This window comes from Acanthopagrus latus, chromosome 18 (genome assembly GCF_904848185.1).
Source record: "Acanthopagrus latus isolate v.2019 chromosome 18, fAcaLat1.1, whole genome shotgun sequence".
In the NCBI taxonomy this organism is placed as follows: domain Eukaryota; kingdom Metazoa; phylum Chordata; class Actinopteri; order Spariformes; family Sparidae; genus Acanthopagrus; species Acanthopagrus latus.
This window is the reverse complement of record NC_051056.1, coordinates 18,315,021-18,336,124: the sequence shown is the minus strand read 5'-3', so window position 1 is coordinate 18,336,124 and position 21,104 is coordinate 18,315,021. Positions and strand designations below refer to the sequence as shown.

At 41.0% G+C, this 21,104-nt stretch overlaps 3 protein-coding genes across 4 annotated transcripts; 2 read left to right on the top strand and 1 right to left on the bottom strand.

Moving 5' to 3' along the window:
- Positions 1-140: 140 nt before the first annotated feature.
- On the bottom strand, positions 141-5,452 carry atp5po (ATP synthase peripheral stalk subunit OSCP). 2 transcript variants are annotated; one of them, XM_037076723.1, is made up of 9 exons: positions 5,311-5,422; positions 3,980-4,018; positions 3,316-3,445; positions 2,980-3,030; positions 2,778-2,888; positions 2,398-2,527; positions 792-904; positions 549-635; positions 141-400 (listed from the first exon to the last, which is right to left on the bottom strand). In XM_037076723.1, the coding sequence occupies exons 3-9, from the start codon at positions 3,340-3,342 to the stop codon at positions 290-292; spliced, it is 630 nt and encodes a 209-aa protein (XP_036932618.1). In that variant the 5' UTR covers positions 3,343-3,445; positions 3,980-4,018; positions 5,311-5,422; the 3' UTR covers positions 141-289. The 2 variants fall into 2 exon arrangements, with proteins under 2 accessions (XP_036932618.1, XP_036932619.1); XM_037076724.1 differs by lacking the exon at positions 3,980-4,018 and having other exon boundaries at positions 5,311-5,452.
- A 110-nt stretch (positions 5,453-5,562) lies between these two features.
- On the top strand, positions 5,563-9,290 carry LOC119007217 (serine/threonine-protein phosphatase 2A catalytic subunit alpha isoform-like). The gene is made up of 7 exons (XM_037076720.1): positions 5,563-6,087; positions 6,558-6,767; positions 6,910-7,083; positions 7,163-7,252; positions 7,973-8,134; positions 8,253-8,371; positions 8,475-9,290. The coding sequence occupies exons 1-7, from the start codon at positions 5,986-5,988 to the stop codon at positions 8,545-8,547; spliced, it is 930 nt and encodes a 309-aa protein (XP_036932615.1). The 5' UTR covers positions 5,563-5,985; the 3' UTR covers positions 8,548-9,290.
- A 931-nt stretch (positions 9,291-10,221) lies between these two features.
- sfxn1 (sideroflexin 1) lies at positions 10,222-21,080 on the top strand. Its single transcript, XM_037076719.1, has 11 exons — positions 10,222-10,353; positions 12,653-12,822; positions 12,909-13,079; positions 13,928-14,026; positions 14,140-14,215; positions 14,572-14,657; positions 15,351-15,478; positions 15,631-15,680; positions 15,925-15,974; positions 18,047-18,094; positions 18,322-21,080. The coding sequence occupies exons 2-11, from the start codon at positions 12,659-12,661 to the stop codon at positions 18,416-18,418; spliced, it is 969 nt and encodes a 322-aa protein (XP_036932614.1). The 5' UTR covers positions 10,222-10,353; positions 12,653-12,658; the 3' UTR covers positions 18,419-21,080.
- Positions 21,081-21,104: the final 24 nt, after the last annotated feature.

Here is a 21,104-nt window from a genome sequence, read left to right as displayed (position 1 = left end):
TGAAGCTAATCGACCAACTACAATTACTTAACTTTTTTTACAGTTGAGGCATGTGTATTGATCATTATCATTAGTCATTGTGAAGAAGTATGAGCACACAGCTGGCACAACTACAAAGCAATCAATAACAAAAGCCAGTCTCAGTTTTTGTAATTTTTATTAACATCCATATGAACTTAAGCACAGACACTGGATTTATGGAGCACCTGCAGTGCTGGAACAGGTAGCAATATACATTTATCAGCGTTGGTCGCCTCCAATCTTTTGCAAAAAATTAAGTCCATAGGACTTAAGTTTCCTTGATGAGCTTGGTCAGCTTCTGGATCTTTGTTTTGGTGGACATGTCCACGTACTTGTCTCCGATACTGACGATCATGCCACCCAGGATTGAAGGATCCGACTGTGAAGAGGACACAACGATTCAAATTATAGGTCAACACAACATTACTGCTGGAATTCAACCACCTTCACTTGAATTAAGAAAAAAATTACACCAACTTCAAAATGGTCATTGGTATGTTTTAGGCAGTCATGCACTGACACTCTACCTTTGTTTCCAGCTTGATAGTTTCACCCTTCTGAAGGAAGCCATTGAGAGCTACTTTCAGCTCAGAAAGGTTAGCTGCATCCAAAGGCTGAAATGGATACACATTCATTGGTTGACTGTACAACATGTTTACATTAAAAATAATGCAATTAATTCCTTTAAAGTTCCTGACATGTAATAGGTACCCTTTATTTGACACCGAGAGTCAACAAAAATACATAATTTATGTCCACCAGTTTCATACCTGAGCAGTAGTGACAGAGCACAGGACCTCTCCACGGTGTGCACTCATCATCTTGCCAAAAGCAGTGATAACATCACCAGTAAGGGGAAGACGACCATTATCAGCCAAAACATCTGCAAAAAAAAAAAAAAAAGGAAATGTTTGAGCAAGATTTACTTTTTTGATACTCTGTATTTCCTACTGTTGGCCTTGAGTTGAGAAATATTATACAGTTATAGACATTATACAGTGTGCAGCACTCATATTGTTCAACACCATTTTAAAATAAAGACAGTGTTTGTGATTTCACCCAACTGGTCCAGCTTTATATGTTTTTCACGTTTAACAAACTAAGAAACATGCTCCAGAATTTATTTATACCAATATAACACCAATTCTGATGTGGACATGCATTGTGGAGCTTACAATTGGCCAGTTGAATAGGTTTTATAAATGTACTTGAGAGTATGTTTTTACACAACTATATGTCTCCTGCTAAACTGAAAATCTTGCACAACATGATTAATTTGTGCCAACAAATCATCCAAAAACAAAATAAAACACAGAAACTGACCTTTACGCAGATTGAAAGGCTAAAATGCAAATTATCGGTACAATGGTAGCATGATCACTAAGTCTGATGATCCTTAGCTCCCTATGACCTTTATTAGGTCCGTCAGAGGTCACAGGGACCCAAGAAAGAAAGAGAGCTTCCTTTAAACTTTACTTTACAAATTGCACAAGCAATTATTTATGATTTTATGACATGTCAGGAAGAGTATCATTATGAAAAAAGTACTGTGATGCTGCAAAGATGCGCTGGTCTATATATCTTGTTCTCCAGATGTGAGAGAACGTGTTTGTTTGGTACGGACCCCAACAAATATATCCATCATGATTTCAGTTTTCAATGAAAATAAATAATTGGAATGCTAAAAAATTAAATGACTCCCACATATTGTGAATCACTGAAATCATAATATCTGCCAAAATAGACATTTTTAGGAATTGGGAAGCTCTACTTTACACTCAGGACAAAAACAATAAGCAGGAATAGGTTTCAATATTTACCTGCTGCTGCTGCTTATATCTTAAAAAAATAAGCCAGAAGAATTTGAGTATAGCATTACACACATATTTGTATATAGATATTATACACATTTCAATTTGGCACCAACTATAAAAACCCACTTTGTTAAGTGTGTACCTGTGATATGACTGTACATCATTCTGAAGTAAAAAACTGCAGTATTATAATTCATTGTGTACTTTTTACAGATTGGTTCATATGAACAAACCTAAGAAAGTAACAGCCTATACAATGTTCTTTACTTCTTGACTATTATTTATTACAATAATTACAAATTAGTATCCGGTATGTGCTGGTGGACAGCTATCCTTCGAGGGAAATGTTAAAGAAGACTGTTTTACCTCCAATACTTACCTATTAAATAGGCTTATTTTGGTTTTATGATGATGTGTATGGACACACTTCACTCACAAAATACACTAAACACTCACTATGAGCCCACGTCTACGTAGCTACGATTAGGATAATGCCATGTTGACAAACAGACCAAACATGTAGCAGCAATGAGTAAACTTAGCCTGGTCACTGATCACTCACTGATGAGGTTGATGGTCATGGGTGAAACCTTAGCCTTTGTAAGAGCGTCACCAAAAGTCTTCTGCTTGATGCTGCGCTTTACATGGGGATTCATTACAATACTGGCGAGCTTGGGGTCCTTGATCAGGGTCTGAAAAACAAAACAGCACACGGCAAAGGGCAACCGATTTTAAGCACTAGGAGAATGGTAGGTTGAGGTGCAACAGCATGGATTAGCAAAACAGGACACTGGTCAGATCATTAATCCAGTGCTTTATTTCTTAGATACACAGCTATTTACCTTCATCACTTTGGGATGAAATGTTGAGGAAAACACTGCTTTAGTCATTCATTGTCCTCTTCATCTTTGTATTACAATTGAGTGTATTTGTTATACTTACGGAGACTTTTCCAAGCTCCTGCTCCACTTGGTCCAGTTTCTTCTGCTTGCTGGCAGCTGAGAACAGAGCGGTGGCATAGCGGCCCTCCACTCCATAAACCTGGATGGGAGGCTTCAGGGACATAAACACATAAATAGATTAATTAACGCAACTTATGCTACAATCTGTGACGTTATACTTCGTGCAATACGACGTTATTTACCTTGACCAGTTTTGAAACAGGTCTGACCACAGACGTGCTGAATTGACGGACCTAGAAAAGTAAAGCAATGCATGACATGAATACAGATAAACCAGAACTAGAGCTGATGCACTTCAGGCACGCTCTGTACTACATACGTTAAAGACAGCTAGCTTCCAGGCTAGCACGTTAGCAGTCATTCAAGTGCAACGCTTCGTCTGAATTAGTTCGACATGTAGCTTTTCCTCCTGCTCTCCGGAGGGAATGCAACACTGTATACATTTCTTAAGCTGTTAAATGTTCGGTCACAACAATCATGAAATGATTAAAAATCAACAAAATCATTGAATGTCTTACCTGCTGCCCTAGCATGTGTGCTGCCATTTTCTCCTACAGCTGTCCAGAGTAGAACGAGCGACTGCGCATGTGCATTTGAGAGGAAGGCGACTGGCTGTGGGTAGTGTAGTCTTTTTTAGTGTAGTTCGCTCTGACAGCGGATATATCGGACATACAAATGACTTTGACAGGTCAAGAAATGTCTATCTGAATGGACAAGCATAGATATTTAGAAATGCTGAAAATGTCTCGTTACACTGTAGTTAAGTTGAAAAAACACTGCATGAAATCATTGTCCTGTTTTGTTTTCAAAGATAGAGCTAATTGGTTCTGTATTTTGACAATTTCTATATAAAGTACGAGTTAAGACCATTCCTTATCTGGAAGAAGAACCTCCCTTTTCTGATGAGAGAGCAAATCATAATGTCAGAACACTGGCTCCTGTCTGAGGTTTGTGTCTGTTTTCTGTGGCAATGTAATCACAACAGAAAAGAAGTCTTCAACAGATGCTTGACCCAATAAGGAGCACACTGTTATCTATTTAGTTATAGCCAAGGGCACCTGTGGCACATTCCCCTCATTTTTAAGATACGGATATGCAGTACAACCAACTCTTTGTTCCATAATACAAATGCATTACAAATATCTATTTCACATTGTTTAAACCCCTTTCAACAAAACTTACTGAGTGGTGTACTAATCCTGGAATTTATTGGTGTCCTGTCTGCAACACACACAAATTCAAAGCCTCAGAATAAGACTGCATAGGTGTATGGCTGGCTAAATAGCTGATGACATTGGACAACTCTCATACAAGCCCTTCAACAATATTTAAACAGCTAAATTAAGACAGCTAGGTGAAGAGGTATGTGGCAAGTATCTAGAAAAGTTTGAATGTTTCTTTGAAGCTGCATATATGGATTTTTTACTGAACATTCCTTCTCTTTTAAACTCTCTGGTGTGGTCTTCAGCAACTCCTGTGTGTTATTGCTTCCTTTGACTTTCCTCAGTATCCACTTACTTCACAGTAAGCTGTTTGGTGCAGGGCACAATGGACAGTTTATGATGGATTTTTTGCTTAGAACATTTGCTTAAATATTGAATGAGCGTTGATACCGAACCATCTAGTTTGTTGTATCTATGAACCAAAACAAGTAATGAAAAGAGTATGGTGGTAATTCTCTGTGACTTTGTCAAAATTATCAGTGGTTTATTTTAGAAAAAAAAATACTTGTTGATTTTGACAGAAAAAAAAAAAATAAATAACTTAGCTATGGCCATACTTTCTGTTATAGGTTGCTCATCCACTTGTCTTCATTTCGAAGATAACTAACCAGCTTTGAACAAACCTTTAACTAGAAGGACTACTACAGCTAATTAACTAGCTATTAACCAAGCATTAATTGCCTAAGTTATTGACCTTATTTGACAGCTAATATAACTAACAAGTTTTAAAAATGTGGTTCTAGAGTTGGTTTCAGGCTTTATAATTAGCTGCACTTTAGCCTCTAGCTAAACTGCCACCCACAAAATGTAAATAGGCAAATATTATAGCCTATTATAGCTAACTAGCTAGGTATTAACTCAGCATTAATTACTTAAGTTAGCACTCTGATTTGATAGCTAAGTTGGCTAGCTAACTTAGCTTTGAAAGGGCCATTTTAGAGTTGGTTTTAGGCACAATAATTAGCTACACGTTATTAGCATATGGTTTTCAACAAGCCTCTCAACTGCCTCATACAAAATGTAAATAGGCAAATACCATAATTCACTGTTGTCTTGCTGTTTATTTGGCATGATAATTAGCTCCAGTAAGAGCTTGTGGGTTTCCATGAGCCCCAAAACTGTCACCCACAAAATGTAAAATATGCACACACACACACACACACACACACACACACACACACACACACACACAATTTTAACATATGTTATACGTCTGTGATATATTATCTGACCTATCACTAAGTGTTAAGTTACTATGTTACTCACCGACTAACTAGTTAGCTAACTAACCTGTCACTGTGGTGTTCTATTTTTGGCGACGTTGCAGTTCAACCGTTGGTCCTAACTGTTGCCGTTTCTTCCAGCAGAGGGCGGACCCAACCAGGAATATCACTTTTTAAGTAACCAACATTCAGAAGAAAAAAAACACACTAACAATCTCGAATAAGATAAATACAACTTAAAAATCTTTTAATTTCAATCGTTTCAAATTATAATAACAAGGCGGTTTCACCCCCCGCCCCCCCCCCCGAAGGATCCGCCGGGGCTGCCATGACGTAAACATGATTAGTTACTCAGCCTCGCTCCGGACCACAGTTGGCTGGGTTGGGTCTGTAGTATCTCCGAGATAACGTTCGTTTTATTGGGCTTTGCGACATTATCGGGTCACCTTGGTCGTCCACCAAGGAGCGGTAACATCATCTCTGTACGATGTGAACCAAACAGTTTAGTCCCTACCGACCTGCAGGGACGCAGAGCCGTTGACGCATTTGATCTAGCGGAGCGCACACACACACACGCGCGCACATACAAGCTGCGAATGTCCAGGTAGCCCGCGAGGACGAAGCGTAGCCGGGGCCACCGAGACGTAACCGAATAGCGAGAGGTTTTCCCGAGGATTTCTAAGGAAAAAAAGAAAAAGAAAAAAAAAAGCTAGTCGGCTCGCTAGCTGACAGCAACCCAGCCATGGACGACAAGTCATTTACCAAGGAGCTGGACGGATGGATTGAACAACTGAACGAGTGCAAACAGCTGTCAGAGAATCAGGTCAAAGTCCTGTGTGAGAAGGTAAGGTTTGCGCAGAGCTGTTAGTCATTAGCTCGCTGTGATGCTAGCGGACCGTTATCTGTCACACCTCCTGAACAGCAGTAACGTTACAGCCTGGACCAGCGTCAGCTAATGCATGTGGCCTTGCTTTGGAGCACACCATTTGGCTGCTGCTGCTGCATGCAGTACATTGCTATGGGAAACCACTCGTCAAGAAGATGGAGGGGCATGGCTGCAAATATGTTTTCCCTAGCTACGCCCACTCCTGGTACCTCTTCAGCACTGGAGTGCACTGGCACCATCACAGTATAATACTCTGATGCAGCTTTCCCTGGATGTAAAAGGATGAATATTAAGTGTTTATGTGTTTTCTCTTTATCAAGGCTTGAGGGGGGATAAACATGCCTGTTTTGTACTCTGCACCACACTCTGTGTCTGTTAATCAACATCATCATCCTGTGTTGTCTTTGTTTTTTTATTTTCCAATTAAGGCCAAGGAAATCCTGACAAAGGAGTCCAATGTGCAGGAGGTGAGGTGTCCGGTGACAGTCTGTGGAGATGTCCACGGCCAGTTTCATGACCTGATGGAGCTGTTTAAGATTGGGGGGAAGTCTCCAGACACAAACTACCTCTTCATGGGAGACTATGTTGACAGAGGCTACTACTCTGTGGAGACAGTTACTCTCCTGGTTTCTCTTAAGGTAAAAGCAAAAAAAAAAAAAAAAAAAAGGCCACTGATGCTGCCACTGTTGCTGTGGTATACAATATAAGTATGTAGGAAAAAGATGATATTCATGCCTGAGTATTCCTGCATTTTGTTCATGAATACACGTTTGTTTGTAGGTAAGATTTCGTGAACGAATCACAATTCTCAGAGGGAACCACGAGAGCAGACAGATCACACAGGTGTACGGCTTCTACGACGAGTGTTTGAGGAAATACGGAAATGCCAATGTTTGGAAGTACTTCACAGATCTGTTTGACTATCTGCCCCTCACCGCACTGGTAGATAATCAGGTAAGGTTGTGTACGCAGATGTGGCACGGGACGATAGATATATGTAGTCTGTCGTTTAATTTCTCTTTTTTTCTGTAAGATTTTCTGCCTCCATGGAGGATTGTCCCCTTCAATAGACACACTGGAACACATCAGAGCGCTGGATCGCCTGCAGGAGGTTCCTCATGAGGTAAATTCAGTTAATTTGTTGTTTTTTTCGGAAGACTTTTTAACACTTTGGCCGACTAACTACAGATGAAAGATTGCATCATGATTAATTCTGGTATTTTTGCTCATGCTTTATCATGTGTTTTATCAAATTGCATTGTCCCTTCATAAATAAACTGAGCTGAGCTAAGTTTAAATTTGACATTAATGGAACCTCTCTTACAGGACCTTCTAGGTGATTACGTTTTTCTGTCATTTACTTTCATAACATATAGATGTTAAAATATTTAGTATAATCATGCATGTAGCTGCAAGGATGCTCCAAACAATTTTACAATATTGAACAAGTCAATCCAAAGAAAACAAATCTGCAACAATAATGATAATTGAGCAAATAGTCCATATAAAATGGGCTTTTAGCAAATACACCAAAAGTGAACTGGTTCTGGCTTTTCAGCCGTGAATATTACAATTGTATCTGTTTTTATTTGTGTTCACTAATACTGAAATATTGAATATGTCTAACTTGAGCATTAGAAAAGTGAGATTGTTCCCAATTTCATGACAAATTATAGATCAAGAAACACATTCGGAAAATAATCAACAGATTGATGCTTGTCGTTCTATCAAAGTCTTACAGTAACTTTCCCGTATCCTGGAGCTGTAGCTCTACATGTTGTATAGATTTTGTGTTTGCATGTCCAACAGATGAAACAACATTGATGTTTCCTCCATGTCTTAGGGTCCAATGTGTGACTTGTTATGGTCAGACCCAGATGATCGCGGCGGCTGGGGAATCTCACCCCGTGGTGCTGGTTACACCTTCGGGCAGGACATCTCTGAGACGTTCAACCACGCAAACGGCCTCACTTTGGTTTCAAGAGCCCACCAGCTGGTGATGGAGGTACATAAACTTTGTTTATCCACTGTCACCCGTTCTGTTGTTTCCTTGGAGACACTGCAAGGTGCAAATTTTTCATCACATGGTGTGAATTTGATAATAATGTAACATCCTCATCTAGGGTTACAATTGGTGCCACGACCGAAATGTAGTGACGATCTTCAGCGCCCCAAACTATTGTTATCGGTGTGGAAACCAGGCAGCAATCATGGAGCTTGATGACACATTGAAATACTCCTTGTAAGTAAAGTTTAAACATCCATTTTTTTGTGTGGACCTTTGGCTCTGTCTGTGAATCATTTTCAAAATGTTGATGATGAATCCTGCTCTTTGTTTACTTTAGCCTACAGTTTGACCCTGCACCACGCAGAGGAGAGCCCCACGTGACGCGGCGTACACCAGACTATTTCCTGTAAAGATTGCTGGTGAGGCTACACTGTCGCTTGAGAAAGAAGTATTCATAACCCCATGGACCAAAAAAAAAAGAAGTGTGCCATAATCACAATGAAATACAAAACTATCACATCACAGCTAAAGACCACCATCCTTTCAACTTAATCCTCTCTGTGCATGATGTTTTTATTGCTAGAAAATGATTGCTACTATGAACTATGCTGTCACAATACCCTGCTGGTTTGTCAGGAATCATGAATAAAAATAATGCTGAGAAACTAAATGTAAGTAATCTTTGTGTCAGGCTGTTAATGATGACCAGAGTGTGTTTCCATATACAGTATGTAAGCTGCATCTTTCATGTGGCATGGCCTCAATTCAGAAGTTGCAGTAAATCTAATGTGAACTCTTTCTTTTTTCTTTCTTTTTTGTAACTGAAGCGCAGCATTTTATTTTGTGAAGTGAGATGATAGGGTTAGACGTTGGATATGAATCTGTTCTCTTTGCACTTTTGTATTTGATTTTTATCACATGGCACTGACAGACTATGTTCTTTTTATACCCTGTCACAGTGTAAGTAGCTCTCTCTCTCTCTCTCTTTCTCTCTCTGCTCTGCTGTCTCTTATGGGAGATAATGTAATGCATTTAAGTAGGCAATATCGGTACAAATGACATCAAATGTAAAAAAAAAAGAAAAGAAAAAATAATATAACTTAATGTTTTGCAGCCACAGCTATAAGAAATAAAGACTGAAGTTTCTTCGTCATTTATTCCCTCCGTCAAGGAGGTTATGTTTTTCACCCATGTCTGTTTGTTTGATTGCACAAAAACTACTGAACTGATTTCCATGAAACTTGGATTGAGGCTGGGTCCCGGCCCAGATTAGACTTCATTAGATTTGGTGTGGAGCCGGATAACGGGATGAACCTAGGAATGTTTTTCGACATTTTCCTGAAATTCTTGGGGAATAAAGCCTGGATCTTGACGTAATTCGTATTAAGGTAAATTCTATCGATGATGTAGTAGAATTTGCTGTAGATAATTGAGTGCCAGCCCAGTTTCTTCTCAGTACAGTTTGTGACTTTCTTCTCTCTCACCTGTCACCACTAGATGGACACAGACACCCAGACACAGCTCTGATGATCAACTCTGACAAGCCTTCTGGGTTTTTTTTTTAAATTCTCATTCCTGGCATCATGAGTTTGAAAATGAAAGGAAGCAAGGCAAAGCCACAGGGTACTCATTTTGCCTTTAATTGTATTTCGTTCTGTGGCTGTACCTGTAAATCAGTGAGTGCTTTGTCTGTGTGAAGGGACACTCACTTTTACACCAGATATCAGTTTTGCCTGTTAATATGAGACTGATATACGTACAGTCGTGTGTGTGTGTGTGGAGATAGAAAGTTTTACCAGTTATTAATGATTTACTGTCTGGATCGACGCTGAGGAAATGTCACAGCAATACCGGAAGTAGTGCACAGCTCGCTCCTAAACAATAAAGCATCAATTTCAAGCACCACGTGAAATTGAACTTAATGTGTCTTCTCTGATATTTACCCAATGCTTTTACTGTTTTGCTTAAAGGCAGAAAAAACACTAGGGCGTATTCAGAGCATTTCTACTGTTTGTTTGCCTGTCAGTGCGACTCTACTCTTTCCCCGGTGTGGATGAGCGTTTTGAGGCAGGACTTTTATTTTGTAGGGGAGCTTCCTGGCGCTGGCGGATGATCCCCCGTGTGCTGTGCGGCCGCGCTGACAGTGCTGCATGTAAAATTAGCTGGCTGCAGCCTTTCAGGGACACCTCTTGCGGACCGCCGGAGCCCTCAGTGCAGTAAGTAACCTGTCCGTGTCTTCAAAATGGATCCATCGAGCCTTAGAGAGGAGCGGCGATCAGTGTGCGTGTTTGTGTGAGTGTGAGAGTGTGTGTGAGGAAAGTGCCATTAGACGGCTCCTCCTGCAGAGAGCCTGCCGGCTGGATGTGTGGATGTGGCAGGCTGATACTAGTTGAATCTGGGGCGCACAGCTGGACAATTATCGGGGCTGGACAGATGTGTCTAATTGATCGTTCTTTTAAAAAATGAAGATTCTTGGGTTTTTTTTTTTATTGTTTGACGAGGGTCTGATCGCTCTGCTTCAGATGCAGAAAACACCTCCAGTCACAGTCCAGATCTGACTGGTCTACGTCGGGTTGAACAATTAACCGTATCCAGTCACGGAGCATGTTTACCCTGCGACCACTGACAGACAGCAGCCTTTTGTTTTCTTTCTTCTTCTCCTCACAGTGTGTTATTGAGGTTACAAGATCTCCACTTTAGATGCTGCCGCCGCATTAAGTATTTCGTATAAATGAGTGTGGGGAGATGTTGTGAATCTCAGGTTAATGTGTAGCCATGCAGGCCGCCTTTGATTGGCTGGCAGTGAGGGGCAGAAGCAGATGAGGGGTTTACAGATCAGAGGCCGCGTCAGTCCAAAGTTCAGTCCTCTGATATCACCTTCGTCTCACCCGAAATTAACGCGATTAATTAACAGGGTTCGGGAGCACAAGGCGCCCCTGACAGCCACTGCCCACACCAGCTCCTGCAGTGATTTGGTGTTTGTATCGGAGGAGCTCAGAGAATAAAGGGGTGTTGTGTTGTCATCTCGTGAGAGGCCCCCGTGGAGTTTAATTCAATTTAAAGAGACAGCACGCCGCCGGCTAATAAGACACATCTTCTTCTTCTCCCCCCCCTTTTTTTTCTTGTTTTCTTGTCAATCCCGCAGCCATCTTTGGTGCAATTTCAGGTGGAGTTTCATCATACTGCTGCCGCTGCTGCTGCTGCGGGTCCTTGCCTTAACATTGGTGTCTCCCAGTAGTTCATGTGAAGCAAATGGTTAAAAACCAGATCAGACTGGGTTACATGGAGCCACACACAGGAGGGACAAGGAGCATGCTGCATGCACATCCACAAAGCGGATGTTTTTTTTTGTGTGTGTGTGTGTGTTTTTTTTTTTTAGTAGTGCAGGGTCTATTCAGTGCAAGCCAGTATTATTTGGTTTGGAGTTGTGAAATCATAGATTTCATAGTTATAAATGCATAAAGTTTGAATGAACAAGTGGTGGTGATGTATAAATGAGTATTAAACCCAACCAGGGAACAGCTCACTGTGCTTTGCTCACTTTGCCCTGATGCAGTCTCCAGTAAATGGCTGAAAATAATAAATACTTTGTTCAGCTTTGTTCACACACTGCTGTCCAGCCACCGTTTAGGGGGGGGGGCGGTTGGTGTGTGCCCATAATGGGGCTTTGCAGTTTAGTGATTCACAACCCCTTGTGTCAGGTCAGCCGTCACCATGGAAACTATATGCTGAATAAGCAGCATGGCAGTCCAGGAAAGGGGGGGACTTTATTTTCAGGAGCCCTCCTCCTGCGACTTGTGTGTGCAAAAGGCAACAAGAAGTGAAGGGGCTGTAAGTCCCCTCGGGTGAGGGCTGGAGCAGGGCCCAGGAATCCTGCAACACTATCAGTCGGTATCAACCCGGTTAAATGCAGTCATGAAACACAATCTAGAGCAGCGGTTTTCAAACTTTGGAACACCAAAGGGACAGCCAGAACCTGCAGACCTACTTGTAGTCATATCCTTACAGAATAAGCCGATTTAACGTGTGTTTATCCAACCACTCTGTTAATGTTTATTTTTCTATCTACTACTACCAAAATTGGACAAACCATGAATTAATTATTGACAAAATGATTCAAGAACTGATTTGTGATCAGTGTTCTCCTTTTTATCCTCCCTTCACACTGGCTGTCAATCTGGGCCTTTGATGTGTCACACTTTAATAGTTCCCACCATCCGATGAGTGAGTGAAAGGTGAAATACTGACGCTGTAATATATAAATAAAAAACAAATCTATTACTTCTTGTATAGTAGTATATTGTAATAATAATGGATGGTTGTATCAGAATCCTGCCTCTAGATAACTAGCACTCAGATATTAATGCTCCTGTAGCAGCGCTGTTCCTGTTTCTATTTATTTAATGCAGAATAAGGCGACTGAAAGTCCCTGAACCTTAAAGCATCTTTCCCCACATACTCTTGTGCACTGATAAACACCTGATGTGATTTGTGTAACACTTCTTCTTTCCCCAGATAAACATGGCAGCAGAGCTTTCCACTTCCATAAACATCAAGGAGCCCCGGTGGGACCAGAGCACATTCGTAGGTCGGGCTAAACATTTCTTCACCGTCACAGACCCCAGGAACATCCTCCTCACCAACGACCAGCTAGATCATGCACACAAAATCATCACCGACTACAGGTAAACCAGCAGCAGTAACAGACGGTAACGGACTTTACAGTCATATCTCTTGAGTTTGCTTGATTGCTACTTTTGCTTTCTCTCAGACAAGGCGTAGTCTCTCCTGGACTGACGGAGGATGAACTTTGGAAAGCCAAGTATATCTTTGACTCTGCTTTCCATCCCGACACCGGTGAGAAGATGATCCTGATTGGCCGCATGTCAGCGCAGGTCCCGATGAACATGACGATCACTGGATGCATGATGTCGTTTTACAAGTAAGACCTTGAAGGTTTCATTTTCAGATTGGGACTATAGATTGAACTCCATGCTCTACCTTTGCTGAAACTATTATCAGTACAGGCATTTTTCCCCAGAAGACATTTCACAGTAGGAAAAACAAACGTGCTGCTTCAGTTTCAAGGTCCCGGACTCTCTGTCACACTTGAACCGAGACACTAACAACTTTAACAATCTTTTCTTTTCTGCTATTTGTACACATAACAATTCGATAAAATTAGAAAAGAAATAACAGAGGTCAAGGAGAGGTCATCAGGCTGATACAACAGACCCACTCCTCCATTAAAGAAACAAACAAAACAGAAAAAAAACAAAAAACAAGAGAAATGTATATAACATAATTTGGACACTAAATGAAACATAAAAAGGACACTAAAAGGAAACTATTTGTTTCAGCCTGGTGACCCATATTTTTTTGATCATTTAAAGGTTTATTTGGACCCTTTCCTTCTGTATTTAGCACAACTGCTCTGTTGCTGTCAGCGGTGCTGGCTCAGGCCTGAGTGAGCTGACCAGTCAGAGCAGACGGGGTATTCAGGAGGGGAGGTGCCTTAAAGAGACAGGAGCTAAAACAGAGCTTCAGACAGAGGGGAGAATACAGAGCTGCTGCACTGGACAGTATGAGGAAACTGATGTGTTTTTTGAGCATTAACACATTTAAACAAATTTAAGTAGTAACTTAAAATAAAACATCGAACATACTCAGGATTCATACTTTCATAAACCAAAGAAATCCAGCCTTCATTTGCACAGTAAAGCTGTTGGAGTAGTCTTTTCTTCCTCTGCAAGTCCTTACTTATCAGGCCCTTTCTTTGCAATCTTGCAGGACGACTCCAGCCGTGTTGTTCTGGCAGTGGATCAATCAGTCTTTCAATGCAATAGTCAACTACACCAACAGGAGTGGCGATGCTCCAATTACAGTCAGGTAAGACACAGACGCCTTGGCATAGACACTGGCTCATATTATTAACCCTTTAATTCAACACTTGCACAGTTATTTGTTTTACATGACATGACCGGTGCCTCTTTTGTTTGCAGTCAGCTTGGCACAGCTTATGTGTCTGCCACCACAGGGGCAGTTGCCACCGCTCTAGGACTAAATGCACTAACAAAGGTATCGGTTCATCTAACCCCATTCTACATCTCATTTTACTGTATCGACCTCATCCTCATGGGGGTGCTGACATGAAGTTAGCAATGCTCAAATGGTCTCTTTGTGACAAAAGAGCTGTATTATGTACAGGGCCATGGCCTGAAATCAGCATGTTGTCCTGCCAGGTATAATAAAGACTTTGTGTTAAACGTTGTGATGCATGGTAGAAAAGCCGTCTTTTATCTGAAATTGGAGCTGCAGTAACCTCAGACCTCCAGTGGTCTGAGAGGTCACATTGGCTGTGCTGTCAGGGTTCAGCAAAGCCAAGTGATTCATTTCTTCTCTCCTGTTTTTATGGCTCCTCTCTCCTGCTGTAGCACATCTCCCCCCTGATTGGACGGTTTGTTCCTTTTGCCGCTGTGGCTGCTGCTAACTGTATCAACATCCCGCTGATGAGACAAAGGTATGGCGCCACTCAAAGCACATCATTGTTTTTTAAGCATTTTGACAATAGACGGTGGATTTGACCTTGAGAAGACTAGACACTATTGGTGAAACTGTCCCTAGAAACACAGACTTTAAGAAGGGGCACTCCACTCAAAAATGAAACACACGTGTTTTTCCTCTTAGCTGTAGTGCTGTTTAGCCAACAAGATTGTTTTTGATGAGAGGCTAGCTAATGCCTTTGCCACACAACAGGGGGTCATACATGACAAGATCACACAGGCAAGATGTGACACGGATATGAAACAGTCCAAGTTGTTTGTGCGCTGATTTGCGGTGGAAAAAATGAGGAAGAAAAAAAGAGAAGACAATTGGTGAGAGACACAACAAGGTCTGCTGATTATCCTCAGTTCCAGGGTCATGGTTTTGGGAAAGAGACATTTCTGTTGAGTGTTTCAAATGTATTTTTGCGCACTTTGAGCACATCATGACATCTGTCATCGAGTTCCATTATATTCCTGAGAAGGTAAACATCTCCACTGGTGATATCTCCAAAACTCAGCAAATTACGCAAAACAATCCCAAGAGATAAGTAGCACTACAGGTAAGAGGTAAAATATAGTATTTTTTGGAGTGAACTGTCCCCTTAAGGCCATTCCTCAGGTCAGTTAGTTTCCTCTGACTTAATTTAGTTTTGCCGTCCTGTCTTCAGAGAACTTCAGCACGGCATTCCCATAACAGACGAGAATGACAACCGGTTAGGAGAGTCGACGAAAGCTGCAGAGCAGGCCATCTTTCAGGTCGTCGTCTCCAGAATCCTCATGGCTTCTCCAGGAATGGGTATGAATGTCTTGGTATCATCAGTCCAGTTCCACACCTGATGTGACCTTTGTTAACTTACCAGTGGTAGCTTATGCCATCATTAAATTATAAAGAAATCAAAATGCAAGTTTAAAACAACTTTTTAAAATGTTTACATTTTTTCTTTTCAGCCATCCCCCCATTTTTAATGAACCATTTGGAGAAGAAGGCCTTTCTGAAGGTAGGCATATCTCTGACTCTATGTCGGACTGTTTCGGCTTCATCATCAGAGATTAAAAATACTGTGAATGTCGGAGTTAAATGGAGGGAACCTCGTGTCCCACGCTGCGTCTGCCACTCGGTTTTCTTTTAGTAATCGCACATCAGAGGCATGAAAAGCACCGGGGACACGAGGCCGCTCTCGTATGGGAATTCTCCGCTGCTTTTGTGCCCCCTCATTGGTTTTTTCTGCCTGGTCTTTTCAGAAGTTCCCATGGATGAGTGCACCTATTCAAGTCGGCCTGGTGGGATTCTGGTGAGTCGTCAGAGATGGTCCACCTGATAAGCGGCCATGTGGAATTCCTTTGAAATGTCAACCTAGTTTTACACTGCAAGGATCTGAGGTGTCATTAATCCCAACATTTGTGTCACTTTAAATGTCGCTGTCCAAGTTATTGTGTAAGTATCGTAAGAGGAATGCGTTTGTTAGTTCGCTAGAGAATGTGATGAAGCTCTCAGAGCCCGTCCCACTGTAATTCAATGCCAGCTTTTCTGTGACTTCAGGCACCTCAGTAATTCAGTTACATTAACAGAAAAGTGGTGTTCTTTATCAGCAGGCAGAGTTGCACAACGATTTATCCTGCCCTGTCATCCTCTGAAAACTATCCACATATCCTCCCTCGTGTTTTGCCAATGTTTCCTGCCTCCCGTGACCTCAGAGCGACCAAATTAAAATCATGTGTAACATTCCTGCAGGTCAGCAGTGGTTGGAGCAGCACACCCCGCCAGCTAACACACACACACACACACACACACACACACACACACACACACACAGGAGCAGACCTGTTGTCGAGCGGGCCTATATATACAGTACCATTGGAAGATGTACATTTTCATGCATCAAAGAATATTTGCAAGATTTATATAACAAGGTGGTCTCATGAATTACATAAGCTGACAATCTAATCATGTTACTAGCCAGGCTGACAGTGCAGCTCTGTGGATGGCAGTGTTTGCTTGTCCACCACTTGGTGGTCGTTCACGTTTGTGTTTGGAGCCGTCCATCTGTGACTGGATCAACCGAGACACTTGTTAATACACTGACAGTGGTTAATCCAGGATTTTGTAACCTCCGCCAAAATTCAACAACTCATTCATGCCTTACAAAGATCTGAATGGCAAACAAAGTGACACATTTTAGATTTACGTGTCAGTTTTATCTTCTTGGTTTTGAGCTTCTATAGTAGATTTGTATAAACAGTTGTACACTATGTTAGAAATATGTGTCTGTATTGGGATAAAATGCCAAAAACTTTCTCAAGATCCTTTTTTCAATGCAAGGGTGACACTCAGAAGGATCCGTCGGACCTGTATGTGTTTAAAATATGACATTATGAACCTTCACTGTGGACTAACTAACAACTACACATATCAGTTCACTGGAGCACCACACAGAGTTACTTTGAGTTTAAGTACAGTTATCTGTGAAAGTCTTGGATCGTTGTTAACCCCCTGCTGACTGTTTTATTATATTTTCTTAGCAGTTTACACACCTTAGTTGTTAGTTGCGGTTTCATTAGTACACACTATCACAGAGCTCTTTCCTGAGCTGATAAAGCAGGTGCACTCTGATGTCGCAACTTTTCGATCTGCTCCTGTCCTGCAGCAGTCAGTATTCAGATGATAATGCCCATCTGGTGTGTTTGGACACGGTCGGTGTAAACTGTGTCGTGTGAGCCCGACACCAGGTGGCATCCATCCAGAGGGCGGCCATGTTGTTGTGCGAGTGCATTAAACAGTAAACTTACTAAGAATTGAATAATTAAATTATCCCAAGCATCGTTTTCTGCATTATAATTTCTAAAAACAAGAGTTGTCACATCAATACATATCGGGCATCATACATGCTGATAGCAGTATAGATGTGTTAGGCCAGAATCTGCTGATAGCGTCGGCCAACCGATGTATCGGTCGGGCTCTAAACTAATATGGTGAATGTGGTCAACGTCAGCTTGCTAACATTTTTGTGCTGTTGTTAGAACAATAATATAGCATGTAGCTCAAAGCTACTCTTATTACTTATAACTTACTTATAATTAGGCACTACAGCCCAACAGAGCTGCTAATGTAGTGGAAGACTTGTCAATATAATGACTGATTTGTCAGTAAAACCTGTATCACAACAGTAATATCCTTTAACGACTTGAATGAACACAACACCAGTTTTAAAGCACACACGCATGACCCAGCTTGCTCTGACCGAACTGTTGAATTGAGTCTCTCTCTTGAACAGTGGGTGTGTTTAGACAGCCAGTTGACGTCAAAACAGGAAGCTCTACACTGTCTGTCTGTGTGATTCATAGATCTTCTGTATCTCTTTTGCAGCCTGGTGTTTGCCACGCCACTGTGCTGCGCATTGTTCCCTCAGAAGAGGTGAGTGAAACGTTCAAAGTTGACACTGTGATAGCAGTATCCAGTCAGTCCGAGCCACAGAACCTTGTCTCTTCCTTAGCCGAGTATCTGCAGAGTTTGCACAATTCTCTTCTGCCTGAAAAGTTGCATAATACGCCGCCTACAGTTAGAGTGTGTGTATGTGTGTGTGTGTGTGTGTGTTTGTCCCATTGACCCCTTCATTTCTCCTATCCCTCCCCCTCTTGCAGCTCTAGGTCAGTCAGCCGCTTGGAGCCGGAGCTGCAGGAGAAAATCCGGGCCAACCACCCCGGAGTGGAGAGGGTCTACTTCAACAAAGGGCTATGAGCGTGCAGCCCCCTCATCCAAACACTGCCATAGCACAGCTGCAGGCTCAGTCCTCGCCTCTCTGCCAGCCCTCCTCATTCAGTGTGCCAAAGTTAAGTTTGTGTCTCCTCATATCAACCATTGAAGATGGATATCAGAGGACTCCCTGTCTCAGTCAGTATCATTGTAACGAGATGTTTGCTTTTGTCAATGTGATTGTTGATTTTTAACGAAACTGCTAGACAAGATTATCTCTGACTGGGCCGGATGAAGAGTACGATGTTCATCGTGACTAATACTGTATATTGGCCAGTGTAAGGATGTTTTAAGTGGACGTTTTATTTCTGTGCAGTATTTTCATTTTTAATTTTTTTTTTTTAAGTTGGTGACTGTCGATCATATGTCACCACTGAACTGTTTCCACACTACCAAGGAGGTTGGCAGTCATTGTATTCCTTACCTGCGTTATATTTGATTCCAATAAGATTTTCACATTGACCTCTGCAGTGCATTTGCCAAATCTTTACTCAGATCTCTTTAGACCTGATCAACGGTTACGACCTCTTCGATTCACTTTTAACTCACTTTAATTCTGTTCATTTTGCCAAATGTGACATTCAGCAAAGCCTGCTGACATCTAATCACTGATCAGAAAATGATTCTCCAGGGATCCACCCTATAAAATGTGATGCTATGATGGTGGCAACCATTGACGGGCCAACACGGTGCTATTTGATGTCTTACTAACCGGCGTTTATCATACTATTTATTCTGCTTGCCAAACACGCGCGAACAAACCACTCCTCATACACGCATTACGGGATTCATCACATATTTCACAGAAAATACACACCATGGCTACACTCAGGAGAGCAGAATGGTGGAGAGAAAGTAATAACTTTACACTGGTTGTCAATTTCTTAATCCGTGATTTACGGTAATTAATCCAGGATTTTGTGATCTCCACCAAAATTCACCAAGTCATTCATGCCTTACACAGACATCTCTCCTCTGTACCCTAATACAGCATCCTGAGACGTTCCACACAAAGTGACATATTTTAGATTTAAATGTTTATCTGTTTTATCTCCTTGTTTTTGAGATTTTATAGTAGATGTTTTATTTATTTATATATATATATATATATATATATATATATATATATATATATATATATATATATATATATATATATATATATATATATATATATATATATTAGAAATAGGTGTCTGTATTGGGAAAAAAATGCCAAAAACATTCTCAAGATAGTATTTTCAAGGCAAGGGTGACATTCAGATGGATCCATCAGACCAATAAGTGTTTAAAATTTGACATTATGAACATTGTCTGTGGACTAGCTAACAACTACACGTCAGTTCATTGGAGCACCACACATAATTACTTTGAGTTTAAGGACAGTTCTCTGTGAAAGTCTTGGATCTTTATTAACCCTCTGCTGAGTGTTTTAATATATTTTATGACCAATATACACACCTAAGTTTTTAGTTGCGGTTTCATTAGTACACACTATCACAGAGCTCTTTCCTGAGCTGATAAAGCAGGTGCACTCTGATGTCGCAACTTTTCGATCTGCTCCTGTCCTGCAGCAGTCAGTATTCAGATGATAATGCCCATCTGGTGTGTTTGGACACGGTCGGTGTAAACTGTGTTGTGTGTGCCCGACACCAGGTGGCATCCATCCAGAGGGCGGCCATGTTGTTGTGCGAGTTGATGGCATCCGTGCGCCGCATTTACAGAGACTGTATTTGACTGTGTGATGCCCACTATGGCATTAGGGAGACTGTGCAGCAAAATGTCAGATTTTTCCGAGTCAGAAACGACAAGAGTGAAAAAGATTTACTCGCAAGTTGTATTTGGCAAATGTAAACTTAAAAGAAAAAGGGTTTTTTAAGGGCCAGTGTGTGCTCAATCATGTTTACATTCTAAATTTAAATACATCGTTAATGCTTGTGAAACTTGATTTGATTTGATTGCATCTTTTTGCTCACCATGGTGTCATTTCTGTATGGTGTTTTAATGTTTAATATACTGTAAATCTACTTACATATATTGCTGTATAGGTAACTTTATTTTAGATCGTCTGTGTTTACGGAGAGATTTGTTGGAGTTGGAACCGTTCCCTAGCAGGTCTGAAGTGAAGTTTGTTCTTCTAGTGTCCGAGGTAACTGAATGTAGCATTTCCCACTTGCAGCTGTTTGCGGTATGTTAGTCCAGAAAAGCACAATGTTGTATTCAAATTCTGCACAGTTTTTGTTTTTTTGAACTTGTCAAACCGTTCAGTTTCCTGTTCATAATGCTTTTCAGTGAGGGAGTGAGAAAAGATGAGAAGTACTAAACTTGCCCTTTGGTAGACATTATCTGTGATTATATTTCCCTGAACCTCTGACTGTATCTAACAACTAACAAATGAAATCAACTCCCCAATAAATAAGTTCACAAGCTTCAAATCTACCAAATCCAATGTCACTGCAGCCAAAGCGATACAAATCAACTCAAGAGGAATAAGTCATTTAATGTTTGCATTAATTACAATGAATATTTTATAAAAAAAAAAAAGAAAAGAATACTATGGGCAAAAATTGTATTTGATTGTTTTGCAGTACACTGGGGTGATGTGATGTTTAGACTAACTGGATGAAATAAAGTTGATGAAATCTTGTGTCTGCTGTTCGATCATGTTTCA